The 23234-nt window shown below is 47.4% G+C and overlaps 1 protein-coding gene across 1 annotated transcript in view; it reads left to right on the plus strand.

Annotated features, from left to right (window-relative positions):
• PLXNC1 (plexin C1) overlaps positions 1 to 23234 on the plus strand; it is a 136671-nt gene that overhangs the window by 105489 nt on the left and 7948 nt on the right. The window contains exons 22-27 of the mRNA XM_069490067.1: positions 7011 to 7188; positions 9395 to 9498; positions 19496 to 19550; positions 21042 to 21073; positions 21171 to 21278; positions 22476 to 22639. Coding sequence (XP_069346168.1) covers positions 7011 to 7188; positions 9395 to 9498; positions 19496 to 19550; positions 21042 to 21073; positions 21171 to 21278; positions 22476 to 22639 — 641 coding nt within the window. The remainder of the gene's footprint in view (positions 1 to 7010; positions 7189 to 9394; positions 9499 to 19495; positions 19551 to 21041; positions 21074 to 21170; positions 21279 to 22475; positions 22640 to 23234) is intronic.

Raw genomic sequence — 23234 nt, forward strand, 5'->3', positions numbered from 1 at the left:
TCATGCTGCTTCCGCCGAACTTCTGAAACTGGTTTCCTTTCTTTTCTTCTTGTCTCTTTCTCTCTTTAATTCAGTCTGAAAACCAGACTTTTCTCTTGACTTTCATTTGGCTCTGAAATAAAATGAGAAATACATTTTATAGGTTTTATTTAATGAAAGCAATTATTGCTCCAAGGTCTTTTATGAGAAAGTTGCTGGTTTGTAATAAATTCGTTTGCAGTTACTTTCTGGGCATTGGAAGGTATTTCAGAAAGGAAGCGGCAGCGGCCCGGCCCTTCCCAGCCAAGACGGGGGCTGAGGAGCGAATGAGCCGCAGGGTCATCCTCCCGCGTGGGCAAATGCCTGCTCTCTGCCCTTGATTCCTCCTCCCAGCCCTCCGCAGCCTTATTGTCTCTGCCTCCTCAATACCTGAAATTGCCAAATGATGCGAAGGGACGATAGGTCAAACCACTAGTGAAATGGCAGTGTGGTCGTCTGTCCCTGTGCTGTGTGGCCAGTACAGATGAGGGTGGGGTTTGGAGTCTGGAAATCTTGGGTTTGGATCTGGGCTCAGCCACTTTACTAGCTCGCTGTGTGACCTCGGGCAAGTCATTCAACCTCTCTGAACCTGTTTCCTCATCTGCAAACAGGCAATGATAAAAACCTAAGCTTGTATGTTTGATAGGAAGTCAGAAAATAATGCGTCTAGCTATCTTGCCTGGCACAGAGTAGGTGTTCATTCTCTTTATAATAGTTGTTCTCAGCTGTTTTTCTGGAAGGTCCTCCAAGCAGAAAGTGTCTCCTCAGCATTCTTTTTGGTTGGTTATTTATCGACGATGGGTGATGCGGGGGAGTTGATTAGCTAAATCCATTGTCATGAAAAGCATCTCTTAAGTGCCCGTGTGCATAATGTTCATGTTAAAAATGTTCCATATAACTCTGTAACTGGGCATTTACAATCTATGGCAGGCAATATCCCACTGCTGGATGGATGTGAAGAGGAGGTGAGAATGATATGCCTGAACAATAACCCCAGAGAAGTTGGGGTTGGTGACATGGTACGAAAGGACTAGGCCCTTCCGTCCTGGCCCCCTCCCTGTACTTCTGGCCTGTGCATTTTCCAGTAGTCTTACCCTTCTAATAACGATCATAGGCATAGTTCCCAAGCCGTTAGGATGCGATTCAGCTGCACCGAACAGAGACCCGAGATACCTGTGGCTTCAGCAACAGAGAAGCTTATTTCTCCCCCCGTGATGTTCTAGGGTGGGCAGTGCAGGCCTGGTAGGGCAGCTTCTCCTCCCCCGTGGCCTGAGTGTGTGATCACCCCAGCCTCCTTCCACATTCCAGCCAGCAGGGCTTTAGCAAGGCTGCAGAAAAGGGGACAGATGGTCACCAGATGTCTTTTAAGGAAGTTTCCCAGAGGCTGCCACACAACATAGCCACTTAATGTCATCAGCCAAGGCCATGGTCACCTGGGCACACCCAGCAGCAGCAGAGGCTGGGAAATGTCGTCTTTATGCTGGATGAACATGACCTAAATAAAAGTGTCTGTAGGTGGCACCTGGGCCACAGGGTGCCCCAGATTCGGTGGTTTCTGTGGCCAAGCCAGGGTAAGGAGGTCAAGCTTCCTCCACCAGGTTGTCTGTGTCCAGGCCGCCGCCTCTGAGAGCCTCGACTGAAAACCTCGGGCAGATGGGGACCGCCCTTAGGCGGTTTGTCACCTTGTGTGGCCTTCTGGGTTTGCAGTTAAGAGTCTGGACACATCCTGGTTATGACCTCCAGTAGCTCTGGGATCTTGGACAAATTTCTAAACGACTCTGTGTCTCAATTTCCTCATCTGTTAAATGAGGCTAATAATAGTACCTACTTCACAGAGCAGTTGTGAGGATTAAATGAAATTGCAAATTCATTCTCAGTACATGGTAAGTGTTCATATAAGTGCTGGCTATTATTAAAAATGTAGAGCAGCATTCTCTTCACCTTTTTTTTTTTTTCTATAAATAATAGTACAGAGTTTCTCTTTCAGATGGCAGGTGGTGGTTTTGGAAAGGCACAAGCATGGTCTACAAGATCTCCCACTCCTGTCCACCAGAGGAAGTGGGATTCTTTCTCTAGGCTTCCTGACTTGGCAGCCTGAGCTAAAGATTGAAGCTTGATGCTCACCAGTCTAATTAGAGACTGGAAGCCAGGTGTCGCTGTGGTCCAGAGGCCTCCCTCATGTGCTATAGGTCCTCTCTAGACTCTCTTCAAATGCCCCCTCCTCCATGCAGCCTTCCCTGATTTCTCTCCCTTTGAAAACTCCTCTACAAGCTAGAGGTGATCTCTCTGAATCCATAAAACACTCCATCTATACCTACCATATTCTACCTGGTATTAGAATTTGTTGAGTATGTCCCATCGTTCTTCTAGTCTGCTCATACTTCCCAGGCAGGATCAGTGCCAGGTTCTAGTTTGTATCTACAACGCACACAATAGGTGCAAAATAAATGGGTGTTATCTACCCCAGCATCAACAAAGTGAGCTCATGTCAGTTTAGTGCTTTCAGTAGTGAGGAAACATTGGGCTAATGGTGCCTTTAATATTAAGAGTGTGGAATTTATATCTTAGAGCAGAAAGCTGGAGGTTAGGAGCTCCAACGCCAGGCCAGCCATCAGTGGTATCAGAGCCCTGGTCACCACCTCCTTGTCCCCCTTGGCCCTGCCCTCCTAGTCACAAGATGGCTGCCAAAGCCCCAAACACTGCTCTCCCTTTCATTGGGGTGGAAACACTTTGCTTTTACATGGTGTTGGGCAGAGAGCTGGGTTCCATGACCAGTCCCTGGCGAAGGAGAGGGGAGTGGCCATCTATCACGATTCCTACCCTAGGCTGGGCCTAACTGCTGTTCGTACTGGCTGTTGTGAGCAGAGGAGGAGGGACGGCTGTTGCTGGGACAACCAACCAGATCTGGTGCCCCAGCTTTGTGGACACTTTCACGTCAAGGAAATAGGGAGAGACAGAGCAGTTCCTCTTAACAGAGGGGCAGAGTTTTGGGAAAGAGACCTGTGTACATTTTGGAGCACTTTAGCCTTTTGTGGGTATGACACCATTCCATAGATTTGGACCTTGCTTTCTTTACAAAACATTCTCATACTTTGAAAGGCAGGATCACCATGTGTTGAAGAACGCAGAGCTAGAGTGCCTAGGTCTACCATTTTCTTGCTGGGTGACCTTGTGCCATTTATTTAACCTCTCTGTGCCTCAGTTTCTCATCTGTAAAATGGGAACAATAAAAGAATCTACCTCATAGGGTTGTTTCTGAGATTATGTATACTAATACATCCATTTAAAACAGTACTTCGTACATACAGAGTATTCCTTAATAGGCTAGTATCACATGTCATTATTTAGTGATCCTGTCCCTCCTTTGAGATAGGAACAATGAGAATTTGAAGGCCCAGACAGGTGAGATGACTTGCCCACACTCCCGCGGCTGAGAGTGGCAGAGAATGGACGATTCCAGGAGGTCTGATACGGCAGCCTGGCGCTCAGGCCCGCAGCCCTCCTGCCCTCCCTGCTCTTACTGAAGGTGATAGTTACACCTGATGGTGGTTTCACAGGTGATGCTTTTGTCTCGCGAATGTATTGTGAATTATCTGAGAACAAGGACTGTAACACCAAGCGGGGCACAGAGAAGATTCTGGCTACGTGGGCTGTGAAGGGGGAGTGGGGCTGGAGAGACGGTGCTTTCACTGGGGGGTCTCCCCCGACATGAGGTGGTGGCTGAAGGCAGACCCCGCGATGTCACGGTCTGATCTAGGACGGGCACCTCTCCCGGTCACAGAGAGCCCTGGTGTGCTTTCCCCGGGCAGGGCGGGGTGTTAAGAGGCCAACGCCGAAGCCTCGACTCCACCGACGCTTCGGGAAGCTGCTGTTTGAGCACTCAGTGTTTGCAGCATAAGAAATGAACACAAATCAATTTGTGTCTGAATTTACTCTCAGAATTCCCCGTGGACTCCGTCAATTGCCATTTTTACCTCTTTTCCACCCATCTAGCTGTGCAGGCAGTGGCAGATTTACATGATTTTACATCCAGTTCAGTTTTCTTTTTATTATTTGGGTTATGTTTTTAAAAAGAACATTTATTGCCTATAGGGAGGTGTTTTTGTTAAGACAATAGTGCCCTTTAGGTGGTAACAGAATGGTATTTCTCCAGTCCCTATAAACAGGCTGGGATCGCCGGGCTCTGATTAGAAGGTGCTTTCCGTGCCTCTGTAGCTCTGGGAACCCCTGTGACACAGCTTCATCGCAGTCACTCCCCGCCTTGAGGAGACCGACTGGTGGAGAAAGATGGCGAGACCCAGGCAGACTCAGTGGCGGGTCCGGCACTGACCCACTTTGTCCCCGGCCCCTCGGGGACGCGCCCTCGTGTTGGCCATCTAGCTTAGGGCGTTGCCTGCAGCCTGGTCTGGGACAGCGTTCCTGGAGGTCCAGGGGCTCGCTGGGCTGTCGGGGAGGGCCAGGGTGGTGCGGGGGGACAGCGTAGCTGAGAGGTGCGTTTGCCAGCTCTGCCGTGAGACAAGTCTGGCTTCAGCTCCTGGCTCTGCCGCGGACTGGCTGTGTCGTGGAGCAAGTTACTCAGCCCCTTGGGGCCTGCGTCCCCTCGCTCTAAAGCAGGGATGGTAATAATACTACCACTGCCTTCACCTGGGTGTTGGCAGGATTAAAAGCAGTACATCTGGAAATGCGTTTGGCAGAGGGTCTGGCCCCAGAGGCCCCGATAAACACCGCTAGAGTAGGGAGGCGAGGTGGGGACACTGTGGCGCGAGGCTTCGCACGCCGGTTCCTTCCAGACAGTCTGCCCAGCGGTTGTCCTCCTCGCCCAGTGCCCCTGCTTTCCCTCCTGTCTGTGTTTTGTTGTTTTTCCTTTGTGAGCAGACGGGCATTTGACCCCCTTCCTAGCGGGTGGCTGGCCCAGAATGCCACTGTTCTCTGGCAGTGGGCAAGGGAGCGGCTTCCGGGAAGACACGCACAGGCCAGGCTGAAGTCACCGGAGTTAGCCTCAGAGCTGCGCTCCCGCTGATACAGGGTTGTAATCGTTTGGTCAGGACGGGACCAACGCTTCCTCTTGCGTGATTAGAAACGGGATGGTGGGGGCAAGATTTAAAGGCTCGTGTCTGAGTCCAAAATAACCATAAATTGGGGAACATTTCTCAGTTCTGGAGGCTGGGGGTCCAAGGTCAAGATTCAGTGTCTGGTGCGAGCCCACCGTCTCACAGATGGCGCCGTCCTGCTGGGTCCTCAGGTGGTGGAAGGGACAGGGCAGCTTTCTGGGGCCCCTTTTAAAGGGCACTAATCCCTCCGGCTGTCACGACCTAGTCGCCTCCCGAAAGACCCCTCCTCCACGTGCCACCACCTTGGGGGTTGGGATTCCAACACGTGAATTTAGGGGGACACAGACATTCAGACACAGCAGCATCGCAGAGAAGACGTGCCCTTGAGAACCTTCCCGGGTCCGGCAGCCCTCTGCCCAGGTCCGTGGTCCCTAAGTCAAGTGTCCCGAGGGCTCCTGAGCCAGACACTGTTCCAAGTGCGACGTGGGTAATTTGGTTCATCATCACAGGAAACCCAGGAGGCAGTTACTGTTGTTGTTCCCACTTTGCAGTGAGAAACTGAGATGCAGAGGTCACCCAGCTAGTTAGTGACGGACGGGTAGGTCACCCGGCTGGTTTGTAGTGGGCTGGGATTAAAGCCCCGAGCCTGCCTGAGTCCGCCTGCTGGCAGCTTCCTCCTCGCTCTGACAGCGATACTGAGCCTGGAGTCGGCGTCCGGGCTGTTCAGTGTGGGCCGAATGCTTCCAGATGAAGGCATACTAATGCTAACACTGATAATAATCGTAACAAGTTAATACGTTATTATTACTGTTGTTGTTATTGAGCCCTTCCCAGCAGCCAGGCTCAGCCCTTGAACGCATTATCTCACTTAATAATCTCCGTCACAACACCAGGAGGCAGCTACCATTTTTATACCCATTTTAAAGTTGCAGTAATCCTAAAGGTCCCTATTTTCCATACTGTTGGTATTTTCATTTCTTAACACTCCCATTACCTGATCGTTTTACATTCCCTCATTAAGCCAGGCTCAAAAACACTAAATAATTGTGCATTTCACATCATCGCCAAGTCCCTCTGACTCCATGAAGACCAAGGTGCCTTAGAATCTAAACTGCACATTATGCTATTTGCAAAATACTCTTAGCTCGTCCCTGAATCAATTCCCCTGAGGATTGGTAGTAGGTAAAACTTTTTCTTTGTTCTTAAAGTAAACTTGAAATTGCTTTACAGTTCGTTTTGAAATATACCCTCGTTCTGTGTTTTCACATACGCACAAAGGCCCTACTTCCCCTATTAGTCTAATTCTGAAGTTTTGCTGCACTGGGAGAATGTTAACTGACAAAATGTTAAGTAATGGGCTGAAATGTAGAGTAATTAATGCAAGAATAATAATACAGGGTGGGGAGCTCAGTGTTTTAATGAGGGCTCAGAAACTGGCTGAAGACGTTGGGAGTAGAGGGGAGATGGATGTTACTGTAATTAATGCTGCATATTAAAAAGTGACCTCTTCTGCACGATCAATACAGGGACCTCGCAACCTCTCCTGTCACCTGCAACTTTGCTTCTGGGACTCTGTGGTCCCGCTAATAAAACAGATAATCACCATGCTGCCCTCATCTACTGTGGAATCTTTCCAATTTTTTTTTTTTTTTTTTTGAGGATGAAATTAGAAAGCACCATTTTTAGAATATTTATGTGTACATACATTCTACTCTATTTATTCAATGCTTGCTCTATAATGAGAGTTTTAACTTTGTTTTCCTTTCCATTATCCCTGAAAAAAATGGATTATGGAGAGAAGATGAAAGCGGTATAATGCGATATGGTGTTTGCTAATGTGCTGTTGGAGGTGTTAGGACTCGCCAGGGTTTGTGTCTTTTATGAATGCCTTTCCGATTGCAATTATCTAATAGACTCAGAAACCTGTTTGTATTCTTGCAGGCATTAAACATCGTCTTTGAAAAAATCCCAGAAAACGAGAGTGCAGATGTCTGTCGGAATATTTCGGTCAACGTTCTCGACTGTGATACCATCGGCCAAGCCAAAGAAAAGATTTTCCAAGCATTCTTAAGCAAAAACGGCTCTCCTTATGGACTTCAGCTCAATGAAATTGGTCTCGGTAAGGCAATGGTGGGAGCAAATTGTCCCAATCCCCTGACAGTTGTCCTTCCCTTCCTCTCGTCCCTCCCTGTGCTCAGCACCTTCTGTCTGGCAAAGTTTATATGGCTGGTTGTTCCCTGAGGACATGTCTAGGGGCCGAGAGATTTGCTCTCTTGTACGCATCACGAGTCTTCCTAGAATCCTGCAAAGATGCCATTTTTAAAATACTATGTTTGTAAATCAGATTCATGAGATTGCTGACCCTGAGACCAAACGGAATCACCTTGCATCAGGACGTACAAAAAGGTGTAACCTCCGTGCCCTCTGTGTGTGTTGCGCCTCACGTTGGCGTGCGTTTGTTTGTTGTGATACTGAGCGTGTCATTAGTGGGTGGCTCAGACTCTGGGTGTTAACTCCAGCCTGCTAGAAAGGTCATCTTCCTCTCTGCTAATCGCACCCATTAAGTGTATGCTCCGTCCTCCCCCACCGCAAAGCAGCATCTGCTGTGAATTCGTTTCTGGGCTCTATGAGCCTATGGCAGAGAGCGTCTGGGTGAGCGAGCTAGCGGGGCTCCGCTTCACTCACGTGTTCATCAGCGTTTTAAAGTTGAGCTCCACGCAGCCCTCCCGGGAGACTGTCGTAGGATTTTAAAGCAGATAATGGGACGGGAAAGAAGAGTAAAATCTCAGCAGTGACAATGTGACAAGGTTCCTCCCCGCCCCCCCCCACCCCTTGTACAGTTAGTTGTAGGCCTCGACTAAGCAGGCAATTAACATCCTCCCACTCGCCCCGCCCCCAGTCAAACCTCCTGCTAAAAGGCCATTGAGAAAAGCTGGGAGGTCTGGGCGAGGACACGCGCATGTGCAGCCATGTCGTGACCTGGCTTCAAAGAAGGCAGAGCCACGGAGGCACCTCTCTCCATCTCTCTTCCGCTTCCTTCCGGGGGATGGCTGCCGGGCAGCTTGAAGACCATTTTTACTCATTTGGTTAGACACAGGATCAAAGGGGCGGCCCCAGCCAGGAAACCATGACTGACCCCAGACCGTTGACTTCCCTGCCCTGAACATACATCTCCCAAACACGTGGCTCTCACTCCAGAGGACACGGGCACACCCAGCCCGACTACCACAGGGAGAACAGCCCCACAGCCTCAGTCCTGCCGCCGATGAGTGGGTAGTGCCATCCTCACCCTTTCTGGGTTTGTGCCAGACAGATGTGCCTTGCCTCCTCAGGTAGGAAGGCAGGGAGCAGGACAAGCAGGTGGCCTCACGTTGTGGTCTGACAGTATTAATAGAGACACAGCCTGCAGCCGTGTCAGGCTTCTGCCTGCCTGCAGATCTTCCAAACTACCTCCGAGCTGGTCTCAGGAAACTAAGGCAGAGCCTTAGAAAGCAACCATAAACTGCATCGAAATCTAACGCTAGAAGCAGCTATGCTCAGAGCTCTTCTAGCAGAGGCTCACAAACTCAGACGCCCAAATGGGGCAGAAAGGACATGCATAAGGGCTGTCTGCTGCCGCAAGTGGTGGGGCCTGGCTTAGTTGGGAAAAGACTTGCCACCTAAGGGGACAGTGCCGCTTAGCTTCAGCTCACGGCTGCCATGTGGGCCGTAGGGCCAGTGGTACCAGATAGTCTGATTTTTTTTTTTTTTGAGAAGACAAATGAGACATCCAAATTTTTATGTGCAATCTCCAATCTTTAATTGTTGGCACTGAGTTGACATTAAAATAAATAATAAAACACCATAGTTAAAAACAAAACAAAACAAAAAAAAACCTCATACATTTATGGGCAACATACTGACCCTGGGCACGAGTAAAAGCCTCAGGGTAAAAGCTTCAAGGAAAAGTAGTTTTAAACATCAGAGCCCCGGCCAGGTGCAATGGCTCATGCCCGCAGTCCCAGCCACTTGGGAGGCTGACCAGCCTAGGAGTTCAAGGCTGCAGTGAGCTGTGATCATGCCGCTGCACTCCAGCCTGGGCAACAGAGCAAGACCCTGTCTCTTTAAAAAAAAAAAAAAAAAAAAAAGTCAGAGCCCTAAACACAAAACAAAATTCAGGCTACCAGTCTGATATCGCCACACCTTAAACAGATTCACCACTGTATTCAAATTTTATTTATTTATAGATAATATTTGTGAAAGTAACAGGGGTAGCATTTAAAATTTCTCATTGTAATTTAAAAAAATAAATAAAACCCACACCTCCCCCCTGCCTTTTTTTCCAGAACTGCAAGTAGGCACACGACAAAAAGAACTTCTGGACATTGACAGTTCGTCTGTGATCCTCGAAGGTGGAATCACCAAGCTGAACACCATCGGCCACTACGAGGTAGGCGCGAGGCCTGGCCCCCGTGCCGCTTCCCTCGGCCCCTCCTAACTGGACCAGAGAATCTCCAGAAATCCTTTTAAGGAACGCGGGACTCTTGCCCACGTCCTGGAATAGTCTGCAGATCGCTTGTTTCGGTTTTCTTTGGTGCCTGCTCAGATGAGCCGGGGTGTGTTTGTCACGTGTCCCCCGCTCGGAAGGCTGTGGTTTTCCTATTGCTCGAACACTCTCCGAGCTGAATTTTAGGTGGGAAGCTTTGCCTTTAGGGGACTCTCAGACCCTGTGAAGGACGTTCCTAGGAAAGGCAGGGACGAGTTACCATTTAGCCTCCGCTGGGTGGCAAAGGCGTTGATGCTGCACGAACCCTCTAGAAGTGCTAAGCCTCACCTCGGTCCCCAGTGTCTGCTACAGAGCTCGTAACCTTTTGTGTAGGGTCCTTTTTTCTGAAGAAGTTCTAAATTTCCTGTTTGCAAGATTCAGCGATACTTCCTTAGGCCCCTTGACCCACACGGGGGTTGCACGCTGCGGTCAGTGAGAGGCACACACGACTTCTCGGAGACCGGAGTGCCAGGCAAACCTGCGTGTAACAAGACGGGAGGCAGGGGAGGTTCCTGACCCCGCGGGGTGCTGGGAGTCACGTGTTCGGCAGCATTATCTGGGTCTTTGTTGGAGATCCACCGTGTGCTGAGAGCTGGAGATGCATGGATTGAAACAGAGACCAGGTTCCTGTCCTCATGGAGCCTGCAGCCCTGGGAAGGCGTAAAGGGAGGGAGGGAGAGACGAGGAAAGAGGCAACAACTTCCAGTGTCATAGTGCTATGGCTTGGAGCATCCGGGAAGGCTTCCCGGAGGAGGTGATCACTGAGCTGGGGCCTAAAGAATGAGGAGGACTCAGCCAGGCTGGGATAGGGGGCCAGTGCATCTGCAGGGGAGGGGGAGTGTGTGTCCTTCCACAGACTGGCTTTTAGATTGGCCAAAACTTGAGAGAGCCAGGGGCAGGGATGGTGTGGAGCGGAGTGAGAGCCAGTAATAGCCAATGCTATGGAGCACTTATTCCGTGCTGGTTGCTGTTTTCAACATTTTCTTGTATTTTGGCTCATTGTGTCCTGTAACAGTCCTGCGAGGTTGGTACTATCATTAACCCCATTTTCTGGATGGCTACACTGAGGCTGGGGGAGGTTTAGTAACAGCTAGTCAGCGGCAGAGCCGGGTTTGGATCCAGAGAGTTGGCTGCAGGGTCCGTGGCTGCGTGAGCACGTGCTGTGGCCCCTTACAGAGAAGGGGGCGGTGCAAGTAGGGGTGACGCAGGCCTGCAGGGCCCGGGCAGCCTCTTCAGGAGTTCAGATCTTACCACAAGAATGGGGGAAGCCACTGGAGATTTGTGTTTCTGAAATGATCATGGCTGAGCACGGGGCATAGGTGTAAGGAGCGATAGGGAGGCCATTAGAAGCTGTTGAAGAATTTCAAGTGCGGAATGTGCTGTCTAGAAGTGACACAGTGGCTCTGGAGATGGCGACGCACGAGTGGATTCAGAGTTGCCGTGGAGGTGGATGCTACACGCTGTGTAGACGGGAGAGACGTTGGGGCAGGGGAGGGCTCGGGGAGGGCACGCGGGGGCTGGGCAGGTGCGGGATGCGGCTGCTTTTCCAGAGCTGGCGAAGCCAGGAGGAGGCGCTTCCCAGGACACGGGGCGAGGAGGCGCCTCCTGTCTCCCACAGCCAGAAAGTCCCAGGGAGGACTTTGGACTCTGCCAGGCCCTCCCTTCACCGGGAGGAAGCTGGGAATGTTCCAGAGCAGAGCTTTCTGGACAATGGCCAGGGACAGAGCATGCCATCTTGGGGCAGTTTCAAAGTGGTTGCTTTGGGTGACACCTGAGTGGTTGCTGTCCCTGCGGCTTTGCTGGAGGGGACCTGGCAGAGAAAGCCGCAGATTAACAACTTGCTCCTGTGCTCACTCTCCTGTAGCCCAGACTTGCCAACCTTGGAATCATCTTGCCAAGAGCTGTCGTTCTTAGCTTTTGGAGTTTGGAACATCCCCAGGGAGCTTTCTAAAAGCAGGTGTTCCTGGGCTCAGGAACCCGGGGTGTTGGTGGCCGCACTTAGAAGAACTGCTGGGGGGTGGGGCGGGGTGTGATGGAGGGAGGGAGGGCACAGTCAGGGCTGTGGAAGTGCTTAGAGAGGGGCTTATGGCATCGGTTTGAAGTTCAGGGTTCCAGACTGCGGGCCATCTCCCGTCCCCTCGTCTAGGTGGCAAACTTGTATTGGCAGGTTCGGAAGGGCACGGCCTCAGAGGCCTCCTTTGGTGCTTTGGCTAGAGTGCACGCCTTGCTCAGCTGTACCTTCCCTGCGGGGCTTCTCGGCACCCTGTGGCCACAGTGGGCAGCAGGGGGTGGCCCCGAAGGAAGGGGGATATGGTCAGTCACTGCCATTAATAGGGAAAGGCAGGACAAGCCACTCCAGTGGGGAAAACGAAGAGCCACCACAGCTGTCTGCGAGGCAAGGGGAAGGCCTGTCGGGAGAGATAGGACATCACTCTTCACTGGAGACACCAGCCGTGCTAGACACCTATCTGCTTAAGGATGATAATGAAATTAATCCGGCCTGTAGTCACTTCCCGTCCAAATGATTTATTGGCCTCATACCCCAGCGTTGCTGCACGGTGGTAATAAATGACAAGACGAGGACATGAGGGCTTAAAGGATTCTCCTTGTGTTTAGAAGCTAAGCCATAAGGCAAATAAACGCGGAGAGCTTGAAGGAAACCGGGAGGTCATCGGGCCCAGTGCTCTCTGGGCCTGGACCATCTCAAAAGCTCTGTTTTTTAAAGACCGCTCGGAGAAAAGCATCCACCACCACCCTCAGCCACTGAAATCTATACTTGATTTAGTCGTGCCTCCGCAGATTCGAAATTTGGGGTAATTTGACAGGGCTGGGCTGAAGTTTGGTTTGCTCTTTTGTTTAAAGAAAAATTTTCTCCTCGAGCACTTGCATTTCCCTCCAAAGAGACAAGATGCTAATTATCACTCTTATTCATTTACTAAAGTGCCCTAGTTTGAGTCACTGTATGTGCTTGAAAGCAAAAAAATATTTCATTTAAAAATAGGGTCTAATTCAGAGTTTTAAGTGAATCAGACTCACCTCCCTCCAATTAGTCCAAATTAGTTAGATTTTAAAGTTAATCTGCAGTGACGGCCAGTTCCTCCTACTATCCAAACAAAGTCCCTGCTGCTGGAGTGTGAGCCTGTTTCCTCCCGCCTTGGTCTGTCCTTAGGGAACACAGGGTGTAGCTGGTCTCCCGGATGATTTACTCTGTTTGTTTGAAGAACAGGTTTCTAGAGGGGGTCTGGGGGCACAGCAGAAATACAGCGTCTCATGGATTAGATGCAGACCCCAGCGCCGCACGCTGCCAGTGATGCCCTCTTGTCACCTGTTGGCTGGGGTCCTTGCCAAACCGAGCATCGTGGCAATTGCTTTCCTTGATGGTAACAGTGGCAGACAGTGCCCCGCACTGCTCACACGCATTAGGTCAATTAATGTCCACGACAACCCATGAGGCAGGAGGGCGGATTTCTGCTCCAGTCTCGTTCTGTCCTGTGCAGACGAGGGGTTAAGCGTGCCGCTGTCTTCACAAACACATTAAGCCAGAGGAGTCGTTCACCCCTATAATTAAACCCTCCCCCAGTGCTGCCTTCACTGGCTGTCGCTCTGTGTGCATTTACTATGAAGGGGACGGCCTTGTGTAGCCAACGAGATCAGGAGTCTTTGTGTCCAGCGGGTGGGACATGCTTGCCCCATGCGGCTGTGGTGGGATGGTCTCTCTGGGGTCCAGGCTTTCTCCCTCTCACGTGCACCCCTGTGACCTTTTGCTGGACCGTGTTATGGTACCCAAACCCTGCGTGGAGTGGTGTTGAGTGTGCAGGACAGGCGTTCTGTTGGGCAGGAAAAGTTTCTCTACAGATCATACCTCTTGTTCTGAGCTGCAGAGTTTTGAGAGGCAGAGAAGACGTTTAACCACTACACTGCTTGAAGAGGGTTGCTTGTAACAGATGTGTGCTGATGCAGAAGTGGTCACCAACACCAAATTTGTCATTCAAAAGACACTCATAGGGACATCCCAGAAGGTCTGTTGGGTAAGGTCATTTCTGATCAGGTGTGTCATCTGCGACACTAAAATCAAGGGACTGGACTCTCTCTAAAGGTCTCTTGCAGTGTGCATGTCTTTAGATGCTCATTTATTTAATAAACACACGTAGTGCCCCTTGTGTGCCAGGCACTGTTCTAGGGGCGTTCACCAATAGCAACTGCCTTGGTCATCTTCACAGCTCCATGAGGTGAATACTATCATTTCTCCCCATTCTGAGGCCCAGAGGGGCTGAGAAACTTGGCCAAGGTCACACAGCTCCTCTCACTGATGCCCCAAGGCTGAAAGCAGATGAAAAAAGAACCACGTAGAGACTGTGGCTGTGCTCAGGGCCCGAGAGATAACCTTGCTCAGAGCCGGCCCGATTTATGAGAAATCCTGGTAGTTACATTTTCTGGTGTCAAATTCAAAAGGTTAACTTTTTAAAATCTTGTGATAAATCTCATGTCTGTGAATTTATCAAAATGATTCCCTACTTGCAATCCTACTTTAACCTCCTTTCTAGCCAGCAGTCCATGAAGATGACAGTTGCCTTCTTCAGAAAGGAGGCCTCTCCCAGGCGTCCAAGCTCTGACACCTCCAGCCCAGCATAGGTCCCCAATTCCACACACTCCCGGAGACCTGGCTCCTTCAGGACGCAAGACAAGCTCGGGGTTATCTCTAATGGTCCACAGAGGGAGTGAATTTCAAGTAAACAAGACGGAAACAGGAGCCCTGTGGGCATGTGCTCTAGTTTCAAGAATCCCCTAAGCCTGCCCTGGGTTCGATGCGCCTGGTGAGAATGTTCTGAGAGCCCCAGCCCCCTTTGCTGAAGGACTGAGCAAGGTTATCCTTCGGGCCCTGAGAAAAAAGATTTCTTTTTCATCTATTTCCAGCCTTGGGGCATCGGTGAGAAGAGCTGAGGGAGATGACAATATTGGCGGGTGGCTGCCTGGACGAGGCTAGTGGAATAGAATTCTGTTTCCACATGAGATCGTTTTAGCAGAAAAGGCAGTTTCGGGAATGAGGTTTCCATGTGGTGATTCATTCTGATTATTGTGTTTTCAGATTGTTTTTTTTCTTTAAACAAACAAAAGGTGTCAAGATACTGAGAGGATATTTATAATTTTCCATAAAATTTGTAGCTAAAATTCCAGCATTTCTCTTAGGTTAAGCCATATGAAATTGCCCATAGTTAACTGTTTTTACCTACAAAAATGGCAGCTTTGATAAGGTTAAACATAAGTCCAACCTTATTTTTTTTTTTTTTTTTTTTTAGGAAATCTATTTTTATGGAATTATCTCCAAGTTATGCTGTACAGATAGTATCTTACCATAAAGAAATCTCACCTTTGCTTGCAAGAGGTTTAGAGGACGTGTAGCCCCTGTTTATGTTAAGAGTGACTTTACATTGTTGACCTGGGTCCGTTTCTCTCTGAGTGGTCAGAGCTTCTAATTCTGATGATGGGGCCGGGCACGGTGGCTCACGCCTGTAATCCTAGCACTCTGGGAGGCCGAGGAGGGAGGATTGCTGAAGGTCAGGAGTTCGAGACCAGCCTGAGCAAGAGCGAGACCCCCGTCTCTATTAAAAATAGAAAGAAATTATCTGGACAGCTAAAAACATATGTAGAAAAAATTAGCCGGGCATGGTGGCGCATGCCTGTAGTCCCTGCTACTTGGGAGGCTGAGGCAGGAGGATCACTTGAGCTCAGGAGTTTGAGGTTGCTGTGAGCTAGGCAGATGCTAGGCACTCTAGCCCAGGCAATAGAGCAAGACTCTGTCTCAAAAAAAAAAAAAAAAAAATTTTGAGGATGGGAATCTACCCCCTACGTGGGCTGGCCATCATGGGAGGGGAATGGCCTGTTGTCACATCAAATCCTGTAGCACTGAGACTGGAAGGAATTTAATTTGAAAGTGCTGGCGTACTGGTTCTGCTCTGGGCTGGAGAAACATTCCTGCCGTAGATCCATCTAGTGGCATTAATCTTTCTTTGATTTAATTTGGTTTTCATCCCTAAAGTAGGGGCCCAGAGGATGCTCCCTGCCTCACAGGAGTAGGGGACGATTAATGAGTCACTGTTAGAAAAGCATTTGGAGCTCCTCAGATGGAACAAACAGAATCATCTTTTTAACACTTTGGATGCCGTGACACTTTTCAAAAAGGCATTTCTGTCCTTACCTCGGCAGCAGCTGACTTGTGCGAAACAGAAACCTTGTCCTCCCACAAACATCTGTAAATAAACTATTTTTCTGTCTTTAGTGTTAAAGTGTCACATGGCGGAAATGTTCTAGCCCCAGAGCAGCTGTGAAAGTTAGAAATACACTCACACACATACACACTCACACACACACACCCCTCATCCACTAATAAAATGCTTTTACACTTGCTCTCAGGAGATAATTTCAGAGTAAAATTTCCTTGGTACAGGCCGCGTCTGCGCTATCTGAATGTCTGAGCACAGCGCCAGCAGTGAGTCTGTGCCAGCTCGTGAGAAGACATTTGAACTTTTGGCAGTGCTTCTTATCGGAAGGCCCATCCGTGGTGTTTGTGATTATAGAGTAAGGGTGCTCACTTCTGGCAAAACAAAGCGTCTGACAGTAGCGGAGTATTGGCTCAACACTCCACAGGATCCATTTGGGATTCATTCTTTGACAATTACCCAGAATGAATCACCAGCTTCCTTTTATAAAAAGATATTTATTGGCTCCGAAACACAAAGCATATCCAGCCCTTCGTGGGGAGGAATTTTGTAACTGTGTTCAAACCTCCTCATAAACTCGGTGTCTGAGTATTGCTAAGGGGGTGCCTGCACAGAGCATTTACTGTAATTGCATCAAATATGGAGAACTGGAAAATCAGCCAGAAAACAATGAATGGCTCAAGGGGGGACAGAGAGGATGTTAGGTAACAACAGCAGAGTAGGAGAGCCCAGCCAGAGTTAAGAATCCTCGTTGGAGACACTTTGCAGAGGCTTCATGGGCCCAGCCACCCCTCCCCCCAAAGATGTCATGAACACCAGCAGTTGGAAGCCTCTGGCCATCACTTAGTGGCTGGGTGGACACAGCTGGCTGGACAGCTGTGTTCAGGGGCCACTTGAGGGCTGGCCCTCGCTCTGTGTTCTTCCTTCTAGATGCAACCTGAAGGGAGCTTAGGTTTTAATCCTTTGGTGCTTGCTGGGCAGGCTTATACACTCTGATCACCAATGTGCAGCAGGCCGGAAGAGAAATTCTAGTTTCTTATGTTTTTCCAAACTGGGGAAGACCAGGTCCAAACTAGTATTAGAATTCAGGACAGCCTTGGATCTTTAAAGTGGAAGGCAAAATCGCCTAGCTGATAAGCTTCAGAAATGACAGGGTTAATCCTCTAGCCACCAGTTCAGGATGGATGTGGGGGTTTGTGTATCTCTGATCTGCCTCCTTTGTCTTACAACTTTGTGGACCAGACTCTCCCAGAGAACAGTACTCTTCCCTGGGAGCCAGGCCTGCCCTCTGCATCTTAGCCTCTCTGTCCCCCTCTGCCTGAAGGGCACTTCTGCACCTGGTTATTGGCCAGGACCCATCAGGGTGTGGGACAGGGGGTACTGCAGGACCAGGACCTGGGCTCCCAACTCCCAAAAGAGGCTCCGTATACACAGGCATTGTATTACCATGTCAGTGTTTATTTCTAAAATGCATACATTTAAAATATGTGGCAATTTTTAATAGTTCTATTGAGAGAGAATTTATATACCGTAAAGCCCACCTGTTTAAAATATACAATTCAGTGGTTTGGGGTATATTTACAGAATTGCACAACCATTACCACAATCTAATTTGAGAACCTTTTCGTCACCCCTGACACCTTGTACTCGTTAGCAGTCACTTGTTATATCCTCCACCCCTGCTTTAGGCAACTAGTACCCCACATGTTCTGTCTGTATAAACTTGCCTTTTCTCCACATTCCATGTAAATGGGGTTGTATAATATGTGGTCTTTTGTGACTGGCTTTTTTCACTTGGCATAATGTTTTTGAAGTTCATCGATGCTGTAGCACGTGTTAATAATTCTTCCCTTTTATTATATGACTATTTGTAGTATATTCATACAACGGACTAATACATACTAATAGCTGCACACTTAGTATCAGCAAAAGTTAATCACTCTCCTGTATGTTCTACTTAAATTTCAAAGTTTTTATTAAAGTGTATCTGCAATTTTTATGACTTTACAAGTTTTTAAAAAATATTACAAGTTGAGTATCCCTTTTCCAAAATGCTTGGAACCAGAACTGTTTCAGATTTTGGATTTTGGAATATTTGCATGTACATAAGGAGATATCTTGGGGAATGGACCCAAGTCTAAACACAAAATTCATTTATGTTTCATGTATACCTTATAGCCTTAAGGTAATTTTATACAGTATTTTTAATTTTGTGCAAGAAACAAAGTTTTGACTGGGTTCTGACAGTGACCCATCATATGAGGTCATGGGTATAGGATTTCCCACTTGTGGCATCATGTCAGCACTCAAAAGTTTCAGAATTTGAAGCATTTCAGATTTCATATTTTCACATTAGGAATGCTCAACCTCTATATACCCACAGAAAAGAGAAGAAACCATAAGTGTGCTGCTGGAGGAGTTACCCAGTGCACACATCTGTAACTGCCGCCCAGGTCAGGAAATGGAAGCCTCCTCCTGGCCCTTTCTGATCACTTCTCTAAATATCTGACATAGAAATAATGTATCTGACTCTCTGAGTTTTGTCAGCTCTTTATAAATGGAATCATTCAGGATGCTTTCTTTTGTGTCAGGCTTCTTTTGCTCAATATTAGGATTGTAGGATTCACCCACGTGGCATATAACAGTTTGATCATTTTCATTGTTTTATAATCTGTTGAAGGAATATGCTCCAAATTATTCCTTCTAACGTTGAATGGGTATCATGGAGATTTTGGTTGATTGCAGTATGGGGCAATTACACATAGTTTACACACAGGACTTGTACTTATTTCTGTTGAGTATAGACCTAGATATGAAAATGCTGTGTCAGAGGGTAGACGCCAGCTTTATATTCCACAATTTTTGAAAACCTGTTTCAGCATTTCTTCATTTCTTAATACAGTAGTGTCTTAGCCAGTTAGGGCTGCTGTAACAGAATATAATCAACTGGCTGGCTTAAACAGCAAACATTTATTTCTCAGGGTTCTGGAGGCTGGAAGTCCAAGATCAGGGCAAAGTGCTGGTATTCAGCGTCTGGCGAGGACCCTCTCCCTGGTTTGCAGAGTGCCCTCTCGGTGTTGTTGCCTCAAATGAGAGAAGGCCGAGAGAACCAATAAGCTCCGGTGTCCCTTCTCAGAAGGGCACTGTTCCCATCAGGAGCATTCTACCCTCACGACCTACTCACCTCCCAAAGGCCCCGCCTCCTAATACCATCACATTGGGCTGAAGATTTCAATTTGCTAATTTGGAGAGGACGCAAACATTCAGTACGTAACAAATAGGAACCTCAAAACATGAAACTGGCCCAGGCTTCCCTCGACCTCGGAGAGGCTGGGCCCTGTCCTAGCATGGCTTAGTTCTCCCATCTTCCCAGGCTGGCCCCCCCTCCCCTCTGTCCCACAGGGTCCTGGCCTCCACCTTCTGAGCACACACACACCTCACTGTGCTCATGGCCTCATCTGCCTCCTTCACAGGACCGCGAGTCCCTTGAGGGCAGAGACAGTGTCTTGCTTGTCCTTACGGCCCCAGCCTCCAGCACAGTGCCCAGAACGTAGTAATTCTTGATAAATATTTGATTTAATAAGTGACAGCATATAAGATCCATCCAGCCATCTAATTCCTGGGTGAAGTTGAGAAATACATTAAATTTTGAAAACTCATATATTTTTTATCTTTGGTTTCAGATATCAAATGGATCCACTATAAAAGTCTTTAAGAAGATAGCAAATTTTACTTCAGGTAACCAATATAATATTGTTAACCTTTTGTTCTCACCCAGCTTTATGAAGTATTGCTTTTTGCCTCTCTCAGATGTATTGTCACAAAGGTGAGATTGAGTGGTTACTGTGTAATTCTCTGAAAGCTGAGAAAAGCCATTCTGATGTGTTTCCAGTTCTAAGAATGTGAGCCTGGCCAGGAGAGGAAACTGTAAATGGTGGTTGGCGCGGGCTGCCCAACACTGAGGAAGTTGCTGCCTCTCAGCGGCTCTAGCCTCAGGGCAGCATCTCAGCCTTACAGCTTTTTTTCCAGCTCCTTGGTGGGAAGGGGCTACCAGAGGGGAGCCCTTGGCAAACGGAGAGGGAAGATTACAGATAATCACACAGCGATGAACAAACAAGACAGTCCACTTAGAAAGTCCAAGGCTCCTGTGATAGCGTTTGCGAAATTCCCAGAAAGTGGAGAGACAAACTAAAGAGGGAGCTTTTATGGGAAAGTCAGCAGGCCACCCTCCAAAGACATCTTCTACCTCCCCGGTAGCCTCAGGGTGGGAGAACACTGTGTGAGAGGAGGCCCAGAACCCTGAGGGCTGAGAACTGATTGTCTGGACTGGGATATAATTTCTCTGGAGATAAACCTGGAATAGGACCTAGGGATTTAAAATCCCTCTCTTACAGCCAGATGTAGGGCTTCCTGAGTTATTCACTACTAGAAAGAGCAGGGTAGGTCCCAGCATCCAGGCAGTCTAAGCTGGTAGTACAGGGCTCCTGGTTGTATAGATGGGATAATTTGGTAGGCCGTAGGATACCCCGTTGGGGAACCCCCACTGTCCATCACTACATCGGGCTCCAGTGGAGACATCTGGCAGAGGGTGGCTATCACTCTGTCATAAGGAGGATGTTCTGGTGTTGAAAAAAGTGGCAAAGCTGTGGTTTTTAGGCTTCAAAGATTGGGCCTTTTGGAGAGCCTGTTATGTGGGCTATCTGTTCATTTAGGTTCAGCCTAAATATCCCTTCCACAAAGAAAACTCCCAGACTAGATTCGGCCTCTTGTTACTTTCTTAGCATATTATTCTCCTTCATAATCGTTATCACAATTGTAATTAAATAATTAGTTGTGTAATAAGTAGTTTGATGTCTCATTGGCTAGAATATAAATTCCATCAGGGCAGGAACTAGGCTGATCTTACTGCTGTGGGCCTGGTGGCCCCTGGCACATAGATGCTCTAGGTACATAAGTTAAATGAGTCTGGCTTGATCTCTCCAACAGATCACTCGGCCTCTGTTTTAATACTTCCAGGGACAGGGAACCTGCTTCCCACTCCAATCCCTAGCCCATCCCATCTTCACACTGTTCTTAAGATGCAGCAGGGAGAAAAAAATGTAGCCATGAAGAGCTCAAGTAACCTCCTCCTCAGTTTATGCACAAATGCGGCTTTTTATGAGAAGGACAATTAGCCCGTGGTTGTTTTTTTAATGGACTGTTTTCTCTCCCTCTTTCTCTGGCGTTCAGATGTGGAATACTCTGACGACCACTGCCATTTGGTGAGTTCAGGCTTTCTTGCGCTCACCGCTGAATTGCATGCCTTCCGTAGCACGAATGGTCTCCTTGGGTAACGCTTCTACTCTGTCTTCCCTTCAGATTTTACCGGATTCGGAAGCATTCCAAGATGTGCAAGGAAAGAGACATCGAGGGAAGCACAAGTTCAAAGTAAAAGAAATGTATCTGACAAAGCTGCTGTCGACCAAGGTACACTTACTGTTCTGGGAGCGCTTTTTACGGCTATCTTGGGGGTGTATGATGTGTTTGACTTAATTTCCACTGAAGTGTGAAAATGTTACAAATCCCTTGTGCCTTCTAGCAAAGCAAAATGAAAGTTTAAATTGTAAATACTTCCTACCCCCTTCTCCTTTTTTTCCCCCTATAAACTGCAGAGATAACAGCACTTTACAAAATTTCTACTGTAGCATCTTCAATCAGGGATTTAATACTGCCCTGAGTCCCTCTACCCACCATTTCACTATGTTATTTTTTAGGTTGACAGCATAATTATTCCTTTTTGTTTACTCGTTATTATAGATGAGCAATAAAACTCCCTCCTTGAATTGCAAATAAAATGAAGGGGGTGGGGAGGGTCAGTGACTATAAACCTAGTAAATCTTACTGATTTTTTTTTTCATTTTAGAATTAAGAATTTTGCTCACATAAAAGTGTCAGATGTGAAAGCCAGCAGAATACCACATCGGGAGCAAATTTTACTTTATCTGGCTTTTAGTGGAATTAACAGAAGTCTGTGGTGATCTTTTTTTTCCCTCTGAAATGACTAGCGATATAAATACTATTATCTACACTTGGCCCTGGTAACTTGATGGGCATGCTCCTTCAGATTATAACAAAGAATCTACTTAGAGCTTAGGAGATTTGTTTAGTGGGCAGAGGACAGTCCAAGCCTCTTGATTTTCTCAGCTGTCCCACAGAGCTCGGCCTATTTGGTTTTTGTAAAATACTCAAATGCTTTGGAAAGTACACAATAAAACCCTATGATGGAAATACAGGCGACAGGAAAAATTCTGGGAACAGAGCAGCATCGATTGAGTTTTTCCAGGCTGAACATAACTAATAAAAGCCAAACATCCGTGGCTTCTTGGTTTATGTATACAGCACTACAACTGACATGGTGACTGCTAGCGATTTCTAAGATATCCTCCCTGTTGACCAAACAATGTTGTTATCAGCAAGAAGCTTATGAACCAAATCTAAACCAGGGCAGGGGTTTTCAGGACCCTATGTCCCACACTGTGAGTACTGGCCTCATTTTGACAATTTTGGTTTGTTTTTCTGTTTTGCACATCATTTTCTCTGAACTTAGATTTGCTTTTCTATTGTGTTTTTAAAACCACTGCCATATTTTTTAATCTCCCAAATCTGATGTTCTCTGTCTTTCAGGTGGCAATTCACTCTGTGCTTGAAAAACTTTTCAGAAGCATTTGGAGTTTACCCAACAGCAGAGCCCCGTTTGCTATAAAATACTTTTTTGACTTTTTGGATGCCCAAGCTGAAAACAAAAAAATCACAGATCCTGACGTCGTACATATTTGGAAAACAAACAGGTGGGAATGTAGGTGATTACTGTTTTCAAGAATCTGCAGGATATTAACTAAAAGGAGGGTATAGATTGTTACAGAAGGATTCATTTATCTCTATTTCACAATCTTTGGGCTTGGTAAGCTATGATGTTTGCTCAGTTACTATTTTTAAACAATAACTGAAACTATTCCTATGCCGAGAATCCTATTCTTTAGAATAAAATAAACTCTATTATCTTTAATGCATGAAAAAAAAGACATTGTCTAGAACGTTAAAACGAGTTTAGCTTCATCAGCAAAAGATGAGAAATGTTTCATCATACCATTTATCCATTAGAGAAAGCTCTTTTAGTTGTTGCTAAAATAGTTACTTTGTAATTTCCAAGCTATCTGTCTGCACTCTGATTCTGCACAGGAATTTCTGCTTTTATTTATCAAATGCAGTCCTGAGAACTAGCCAAAGGTTTGTGTTGTGCTTTGTTGTGTATTTTAACATTTTACTGTAAGTACAGGCAAGGCATCCAGATTTATTCTAAATGTCTCCTCAATAAAGAAACATAGCGCATTATCTCTATGTGAAATATTTCGTGCATAAGCTGAGTAAGAATCAGAATTATGA

Source organism: Eulemur rufifrons, chromosome 16 (assembly GCF_041146395.1).
Source record: "Eulemur rufifrons isolate Redbay chromosome 16, OSU_ERuf_1, whole genome shotgun sequence".
In the NCBI taxonomy this organism is placed as follows: domain Eukaryota; kingdom Metazoa; phylum Chordata; class Mammalia; order Primates; family Lemuridae; genus Eulemur; species Eulemur rufifrons.